The sequence below is a fragment of the Protomyctophum parallelum genome (assembly GCF_964188405.1).
Source record: "Protomyctophum parallelum genome assembly, chromosome: 13".
Lineage (NCBI taxonomy): Eukaryota > Metazoa > Chordata > Actinopteri > Myctophiformes > Myctophidae > Protomyctophum > Protomyctophum parallelum.
In genome coordinates, this window is record NC_139708.1 from 3,907,948 (window position 1) to 3,917,927 (window position 9,980).

At 44.4% G+C, this 9,980-nt stretch overlaps 1 protein-coding gene across 1 annotated transcript in view; it reads right to left on the reverse strand.

The window, feature by feature from the left end:
• Positions 1 to 365: 365 nt before the first annotated feature.
• Positions 366 to 9,980, reverse strand: part of ppap2d (phosphatidic acid phosphatase type 2D) — a 30,062-nt gene continuing 20,447 nt past the window's right edge. Inside the window, 4 exon segments of the mRNA XM_083779812.1 lie at positions 366 to 1,861; positions 2,511 to 2,687; positions 7,500 to 7,557; positions 9,015 to 9,301. Coding sequence (XP_083635938.1) covers positions 1,757 to 1,861; positions 2,511 to 2,687; positions 7,500 to 7,557; positions 9,015 to 9,301 — 627 coding nt within the window. The 3' untranslated portion in view covers positions 366 to 1,756.

The window sequence follows — 9,980 nt, forward strand, 5'->3', positions numbered from 1 at the left end:
ACTAGATTTGTGGATCTGAATCAATCAATGCGCTGCAAGATATATCTCATTGGTATTTGGAGTTACACCATCATAGCAGGGTAACTTCACAACTCTACGTCTACTGTAGTGTAGACTGAAGTGTACTGAAGTGTAATTCTGCTTGTCAATGAACACGGAGGATTTCACTGTGCACAGGCCATGGAGGCTCTCTGAACACTGAGGATTTCACTGTGCACAGGCCATGGTGGCTCTCTTGTTTCACTGTGCACAGGCCATGGTGGCTCTCTTGTTTCACTGTGCACAGGCCATGGAGGCTCTCTTGTTTCACTGTGCACAGGCCATGGTGGCTCTCTTGTTTCACTGTGCACAGGCCATGGTGGATCTCTGAACACTGAGGATTTCACTGTGCACAGGCCATGGTGGCTCTCTTGTTTCACTGTGCACAGGCCATGGTGGCTCTCTGAACACTGAGGATTTCACTGTGCACAGGCCATGGAGGCTCTCTGGACACTGAGGATTTCACTGTGCACAGGCCATGGTGGCTCTCTGAACACTGAGGATTTCACTGTGCACAGGCCATGGAGGCTCTCTTGTGAGAGTGGCATAATTCAAAGGTGCAGCTCAGAGGTTGAGGAGTTCACAGGGGGCAAGCAAAAGGCAAAGGTTACAGAGTTCAGTCACAGCTCTGCCTCTAAAAGGCACAGCTAAAGTGGTTTAGTACACAGAAGGGGCAATGTGGGGGTAGGGGGGTGGGGAGGTGTAACCTAGCCGAACAACATAACTCCCGGTCACTCGCGGCTACTGGCGAGAGAAAGATGCACCATTCAAACACAGGACACTGCCTAGTTCTCTGCCCATGCTTGGGTCAAAGTATTTAACACCTTGAACCACAGCATTCTGCCTATACTGGGCCGTCTTCGCCGACAGTTTTTGGCTGATTTGATCTGGGGTGTAGACAACGGTCCAGGTACAATTGTAACTCATGTCTGTGTTTTACTAAGAATGGAGGCTTTTAAGTGGTTAAAGTGAGGCGTTGGGAGTCACCACATGCAAATATCAAGAACGCAGGTTCTTTCGCTTTGCTGCCGGGCGCCCAAGTCTTTGCGTCATCGAAGGTTTGGCGGTGCTCACAGTTAGGCGGCGGCGATGTGTGTCGTTCTGTGAGACGTAATTTCTCTCCCAACAACACAGGAAAAAAAGCTTTCACAATGATTCTCTCGAAGCCGACCTAAGGCACTGACCGCGAGCTTTCATCGCGGAAGGAAGCACACTCGTCTCAAAACTGCGGGAATTATCAACATTATTAGCAGCTTTGTCTAAAAAAAAACAAAAAAAAAACACAATTGTATACTATATATACTATGTATATTCTTTTCACATATATATAAAAATATCTGTAATATTTCTTTGTAGTTCTCCTGGACGGGTTTGTTCTACAGTCATATGTGCTTCTTCTAGTTCACACTGTGTTGAGTGTTAGATGATTGCAGGTGTGTGGTTATATGGCCAGGTGTGGGACTGCATGTTTGAATGTGTGTCCACATGTACGTGTTAAAGATCGTACCGACTCCATCTCTCAGTCACCACATTCCTCCTCTCTCTAAGTTCCTGTTCTGGAACTAAATCTCTCTCTCTTTGTCTCTCTCGTTCTGTCTCTCGCCATCCGTCCGTCTTCTGCTCGTCTATTACTGTCTCACGTTCGCTCCCGTTCTCTCTGTCGGTCCGTCTTTCTGCAGTCCGTCCTCTCTTTTCGTCTCCCCGGAAAGGAGGGAGGCTAACAGACGGTCTGCTGACTGGACAGGGGGCTCTCCAGGGACGTGCTGGCGGGGGACATGTCCTGGCGGGGACAGGGCTTAAACATGGACGAGATGTAGAAAGCCTGCAGGGACACGCACACGCACACACACACACACACACACACACACACACACAGACACACACACACACACACACACGCACACACACGCACACACACACACACACACACACACACACACACACACACACACACACACACACAAAATATGTCAGTAAGAAATGCGCAGACCACACACATGCCGTGAGTGTCGCAACATTTATAAACAGGTGGATCAGATGTGGTGAAATGAGAGAATGGGCCTATTGTCTGTCAACAGAGGTACGAGAGGGAAATAACTATTAGTCACAAACGGTTCACAAAATAAACATTCATTATTAAAGAATGAGTGAGACAAAGGAATGTAAACGAGACCAGCCATGTGTGTCACATCAAAAGTGGTGACCTAACAGGTGGTGTAACTAAATAACGGCATTATTTTGGAAGATATAACTAAATGACCGATTACTCTATTAACAAAATAACTCGTTATAGGTTAATCGATTACAAAACAAAGCGAGGCAGAGGTTTTAATTTTTAAATGTATTATCATCTGGTCTAAACCACGCATATAAGTAACCGGATCACTCGGGCGAATTTACAGTAGGAACATAGACCAGGCTTTCCTCCCAGGTGGAAAGAAAGCCTGGTGACGCGAGCTTACTGTACGTACCACCCAGTATGCGGTCAGCCCTCCCTGGACGAAGCCGGTCAGCACGTCGGAGGGGTGGTGGCGGTAGTCGGAGATGCGGCTCAGGCCGGTGTAGATGGCGATCAGCACCAGGAGGAACTGGAGCAGTGGACGCAGCAGGCGCGCCCCTCGCCACGACAGCCGAGCCTGCAGGTAGAACTGTGCAGGGGGAGAAGATTCATGATTGTATTCAGCTTGTCAAATAATAACAAAACAAGTGGAAACAATGGGTTTGGGCATGAATTAATCATAATCGTAATTGTCTTCATTTTTGTATCATTAGTGATTTTTGTATATTTTTTATCCTTCGTATTGTATTTTATTGAAGCACATTGAGTCTGTACGTGTGTGTGTGTGTGTGTGTGTGTGTGTGTGTGTGTGTGTGTGTGTGTGTGTGTGTGTGTGTGTGTGTGTGTGTGTGTGTGTGTGTGTGTGTGTGTTTTTGTGTGTTTTTGTGTGTGTGTGTGTGTGCATGAACATGGCTGCATGCGTCAGAGAGAAAAATGAAAATAACCCACGTCATTGTGTAGCAGTGACATGTTTTATGGTTCGGTGTTAGTGTCATAATTATCTAATTATCTATAATCATCTATAATGTATATCATTATCATTATATCATCTCAAGTATAGTCGCATAATAATATTAATCAGTGAATAAGAACATTTATTCACGTGTTTGCCAATGTCCATTACATATATATATATATATATATATATTCTTTTACACTGCACACAAAATATACGATCTTTTTCATAGATTTTGTATTGTACAAAACAAATGTCCTTTTTGCCTTGACTTGACAATAAAGCATGCTGAATTCAATTGAAATCGCTGCTGTGGACTGTGAACGCACACACACACACGCACGCACGCACGCACACAGCCACACACACACACACACACACACACACAGTGACCCCCACTGTCAAGACCCCCTTGACCCCTGTAACTGTTTTAACCTGTCCCTCACAATGGCATGCACCCATCCTTCAGCGGCGGTGCAGAGAGACGGGGGTCGACGGGGGTCACTCAGATGTACCACCATGTTTATGATCTCTGGTCTGTCTGGGCCCGTCCACCAACACCAAACATGTGGCCAACATTCCTCTCTGTCTCTCTCTCTCTCTCTCTGGCACTCTATAGCTCTCTCTCTCTCTCTTTCCCTCTCTCTCTCTCTCTCTCTCCTCACGGGGAGCAGGTGTCACTCTTCCTGCGTTAAACACAAGCAGCTGGCCCCCAGACAGACAGGGTGACATGTAGCTGCAGGTTACACACACCCTCTGGGATGGCTACAGTCTGCTCAAACACTAGCTAGCAGCAACTGTATCCTGTGCACTCGTGCATGTGACGTGCACGCTTGTGTTTGTTTCCGTGGCAGTATATGTCGAGGGCCAGCATGTGGTGTACTTGTTTGGTGTTGCAATCTAGGGTTAAATGGGAGTGTTGCATTGGGTATATAAGAATCTGTACCAACTCTGAACATTCCGATCTTTTATATTGTTTTCTTTATTATAATAATATTCCATTGTTTTATATATATTCATTGCCCCAGTGGCCTTGTAATGCAGACAAATTGTGACTGTGCCTTGTGGAGAGACAGAGTGTGGAGAAGAGAGGCTGTGAACACTGCTTTGTGAAAACAAAGGAGGCAACATTGGGACCAGACAGACAGTTGCAAGTGCCCTTGAGCAAACATGTACGGTAACCTAACCCTTGGCTAGACTGTCTAGAGCGCATTTGTCTATACTGTATATGTCTATACTGTATGTGTATGTCAGTCATCTACTGTATGTTGTCAGTGTCAGTCATCTACTGTATGTCTATGTCTAACAGTCATCTACTGCAGGGGTTCTCAACCTGTGGGTCGCGACCCCTAGGGGGGTCGCCAAAGTATTTGGGGGGTTTAAAAAAAAAAAGAAGAAATTGCAACTGAATGGAAATGAAGAGTTACACATAGTGCATGCATAAACTTTCCTTAATGATTATATCTGGTTTCAGTATTCATTTATGATATATGTTCTCTATTTTTGTCAGTTTGTATTGGGGGTGGATAGGATGCACAGATGAATTAGAATGCACAGATGAATTAGGATGCACAGATGAATTAGAATGCACAGATGAATTAGGATGCATAGATGAATTAGGATGCATAGATGAATTAGGATGCATAGATGAATTAGGATGCACAGATTAATTAGGATGCATAGATGAATTAGGATGCATAGATGAATTAGGATGCATAGATGAATTAGGATGCACAGATGAATTAGGATGCATAGATGAATTAGGATGCATAGATGAATTAGGATGCAAAGATGAATTAGGATGCATAGATGAATTAGGATGCAAAGATGAATTAGGATGCATAGATGAATTAGGATGCACAGATGAATTAGGATGCATAGATGAATTAGGATGCATAGATTAATTAGGATGCATAGATGAATTAGGATGCATAGATGAATTAGGATGCACAGATGAATTAGGATGCAAAGATGAATTAGGATGCATAGATGAATTAGGATGCACAGATGAATTAGGATGCACAGATGAATTAGGATGCAAAGATGAATTAGGATGCACAGATGAATTAGGATGCAAAGATGAATTAGGATGCAAAGATGAATTAGGATGCAAAGATGAATTAGGATGCAAAGATGAATTAGGATGCATAGATGAATTAGGATGCATAGATGAATTAGGATGCACAGATGAATTAGGATGCAAAGATGAATTAGGATGCATAGATGAATTAGGATGCAAAGATGAATTAGGATGCATAGATGAATTAGGATGCATAGATGAATTAGGATGCATAGATGAATTAGGATGCATAGATGAATTTGGATGCATAGATGAATTAGAATGCACAGATGAATTTGGATGCAAAGATGAATTTGGATGCAAAGATGAATTAGGATGCATAGATGAATTAGAATGCATAGATGAATTTGGATGCAAAGATGAAATTGGATGCACAGATGAATTAGGATGCACAGATGAATTAGGATGCACAGATGAATTAGGATGCACAGACGAATTAGGATGCACAGATGAATTAGGATGCAAAGATGAATTAGGATGGATAGATGAATTAGGATGCATAGATGAATTAGGATGCATAGATGAATTAGGATGCACAGATGAATTAGGATGCACAGATGAATTTGGATGCAAAGATGAATTAGGATGCAAAGATGAATTAGGATGCACAGATGAATTAGGATGCATAGATGAATTAGAATGCATAGATGAATTAGGATGCAAAGATGCATTAGGATGCATAGATGCATTAGGATGCATAGATGAATTAGGATGCATAGATGAATTAGGATGCACAGATGAATTAGGATGGATGAAGGCAGATGAGGAGAGGAGAGAGAACTCTCAACTGCTCTTCACTGTCTTTCATCCCCTCCTCCTATCTCCTCCCCTCGTCATTGTGCTCGCCGCTCTCCGGACGGTGGGAACAGAACAGCGAGTTGTTTTTGTTAGGGTGCGATGGCAGGCAAACAACGGGGGAAAAGCAAAGAAATGTGTTGATAGTGATTTCCAAATGCTATTTCTGCTCTGTGAACAGTTCATCCACTCTGTGAACAGTTCATCCACTCTGTGAACAGTTCATCCACTCTGTGAACAGTTCATCCACTCTGTGAACAGTTCATCCACTCTGTGAACAGTTCATCCACTCTGTGAACAGTTCATCCACTCTGTGAACAGTTCATCCACTCTGTGAACAGTTCATCCACTCTGTGAACAGTTCATCCACTCTGTGAACAGTTCATCCACTCTGTGAACAGTTCATCCACTCTGTGAACAGTTCATCCACTCTGTGAACAGTTCATCCACTCTGTGAACAGTTCATCCACTCTGCTCTATTTCTGCTCTGTGAACAGTTCATCCACTCTGTGAACAGTTCATCCACTCTGTGAACAGTTCATCCACTCTGCAATTCCACATTTCACTCCAAATTGTGATCACTACAAAAAGAAGAAGAAAAAAGGCGACTTGCATTCATATTTAATAAAAAAGACAATCATTTTGATGCCGGTAGGATTAGGATTCGGGAATTAGGAATGGGGCAAGAAAACCTCCTTTGAGGAGGGTAGGTTAACAATGTGAACGTTGTTCTTTTGATGTTCCTCCTTCACGCAGTGTTCCCACAACTCCTGAACTGATGGAGAGAGGGGGGGGGGGGGGGGGATGGAGAGAAAGATGCGAAGAGAATGCGTGTGTGCGCGCATGTGACTGCACATGCGACTGCACATGCGCGTGTAATCTCCTGCTGAAAGAAGGCTGTCCATCTTCTCCAAGTATACAGCCATCCAATGCCCCCCCCCCCCCTTCCTATAAAGCAGACCTACAACAAGGCTTCTTCTGTCTGCAATGCATCGTCTCTTCATCCATTCATGTTCCCTCTGGAAAACCTTCTCTCTCATTCTCCCCCCCCCCCCCCACACACACACACACACACACACACACACACACACACAAACACCCCACCACCACCACTCTCTCTCCTTTTTCTCTTTCTCTTTCTATTACTTTCTATAACTATTTCCATTTTGAAGTGCAATGTTTTTCAAGGATAGCCATTCCCAGAGGCCTCCCCACCCTCCTCATCATTTAAATGAGCACAGGCATATGCCGTAGCACGTGTCTGTGTGTGTGTGTGTGTGTGTGTGTGTGTGTGTGTGTGTGTGTGCGCGTGTGTGTGTGTATTTGCGTTCAGCGTGTGTGTGATTAGTCAGTGTGTTTTTGTACACAGCGTTCTTGGGGACCCGAGAGAGAGAGTGCACAACGCTGTCCGACTTCACGGCGACTACAGTGAAAGTGTGCGGCGGTGCGACGCACTCGCTAATTACACAACAAACATTAGAAAACAAACATAGAACGCTCAGGTGAATGCCAAGGTCACATAACGGATATTAACGCGTGTGCGTGTGCGTGTGAGCGTGTGTAACACTTACCGCCAGATACAGCATGGTGTACATTGCGAAGGAAGCATGCCCTGAGAAAAATGACTTCCTGAAAGAGAAAAACATAGTGAGCGAGTGAATATTAGAAAGTCCTCGAGGCTCCTGAATCGCACTGTGCTGTACCACACCCTTAGATAATAAAACTACATTCTTTATGTAACTACACACACACACACACAGACACAAAGGGCCCTTTTCCACCGGGGATGAACCGGTTCCGTTGTTTTTTCCCGCCTAATTTTGAAACAAATTAACTAAAAGTTGGTTCGGAAACTTCGGAAACTTCGGAACTGGAACCAACATTCTTGCCCTGAAGTGGGAACCAAAGTGGGCGTGTCACTATTCAGGTTGGAAGATGCAGATGTGATATAAACCATCATAAACAAGTCAATGACAACGATGACAGAAATGTCATTTACAGGGTGGGTAACGTGTGTGTGTGTGTGTGTGTGTGTGTGAGAGAGAGAGAGAGAGAGAGAGAGAGAGAGAGAGAGAGAAAGGGGGGGAGGGGGGGAGAGCGAGAGATATTAACATTCCAAACATCCCAGCTTCTTTTGTTGTCCTCCCAGGCTATGGGAAACGTCCTCCAAGTCTGCGCATTGCATATATCTAAATGACGGAGCGGTTGCACAAAGACCCCTAATTTATTTGTGCATATTTTTTTGTTAAATTATTCATGACAAAGTTGTACAGTATGTATATATCCATAACATAAACAAGCAGCACACTAGCAAACAATTCACTAGTTCTTTGTTTCAATCATTTTATTATTATAAAATGATTTATATCTTCTTCTTAAATACACTAGTTTGAAACTCTATACCGTCATATGCATACAGTTAGTTGTCTCGCAAATTATCAAAACATTAGCCGGACGGATATACTAATACTGTTGACATTTACAAACTTTGTCATGAGTAATTGAACAAAAAATACTACCGGTATACTATATAACTCGCATTAGACAGTGCTGCCGGGCGGGTCTTTGCGCAACCGCTCTGTCATTTAGAGTCTGGGGGGGGGGGTGTCCTCCCAGTCTATGGGAAATTGTGAGTCTGGTCTCCCCATTGGCCTTAAACTAAGGATAGCCAATGGTCAAAAAGTGTTGAAGAGAAGAGAGAAGTGTTGAAGTATGAGCTGCCTCATACATGATCAGCTCTACAAGCTGATAAGATTAACCCATTCTGAACCCATTTTGGTGTCGGCATCATGTTGTGCTTTAGCTATTGAAAAATAGCAGATCTACAAGCTCGTATCGCGCCACCGAGTGGCGCGATACGAGCTTGTAGGTCTGCTATTTTTGAAAAATCGAAGACACTTTTAGAATCTGATCTCAGGTCAGAATGGGTTAATAATGAAACTGTCAGGATGTAATAGACATTTTTAGAATCTGATCTCAGGTCAGAATGGGTTAAAGAACGGAACCAGTTCTAGACCCAAAGTTCTTTTGGTGGAAATGCCCCCCTCCCCACCCCACACACACACCCACACAGAAAACGAACTGACCTGGCCTCCTCCACCATCTTGAGGCTGCTCTGCCTGCAGGCGACGTGGGGCACGTAGCTCCCCGGGGAGCAGCCCAGCGACGCGTAGGTGACGTTGCACACGGACAGGAAGTTGGGCCGCAGGCGACCCACGCTCAGCTTGGCCATGTTGGTGAGCGACTGGCCCACGCAGCAGCCGAACACGAAGCTGCCCAGCTCCTTGTACAGACACGACACGTAGCGGTTGCGCACGAAGGCCCGCGAGTGCACGCCACGGAACCGCACGCGGTAGCATTCACCCAGCGCAATCTGAGAGGGAAAGAGACACACACACACACGCACACGCACACGCACACGCACACGCACACGCACACGCACACACACACACACACACACACACACACACACACACACACACACACACACACACACACACACACACACACACACACACACACACACACACACACACACACACACACACACACACAGAGAGAGGAGAGAGGAGAGGTGGTGTTATTGTTTCAGTGAGCCTAAGGTTACATCCTAATAGAGTTTTGACCCATAAACAACAGGAAAGCATCTGGTTCGTGTTTAGATTTTAAGGCATATTTTATACTTTGGCTATTCAAAATGTGCAGATATAGATATAAGCTCAGCTTGTAGATCTGCTATTTTTTAATAGCTAAAGCATAACGTGATGCCGACACCAAAATGGGTGCCCGTTCAGAATGGGATAAACAACAGGAAAGCATCTGGTTCGTGTTTAGGTTTTTTAGGCATATTTTATACTTTGGCTATTCAAAATGTGCAGATATAGATATAAGCTCAGCATGTAGATCTGCTATTTTTTTCCCCACATTTGTGCAAATCTTTGAATAGGCCTATAATATATTTAAAGAGAACATTTTTACTGTTTTACTTTGCTTCTGGGGGCTTCCCTGGAACTGTCTAAGGCCAAACACAACATGAAAAGGTTTGAGCACCA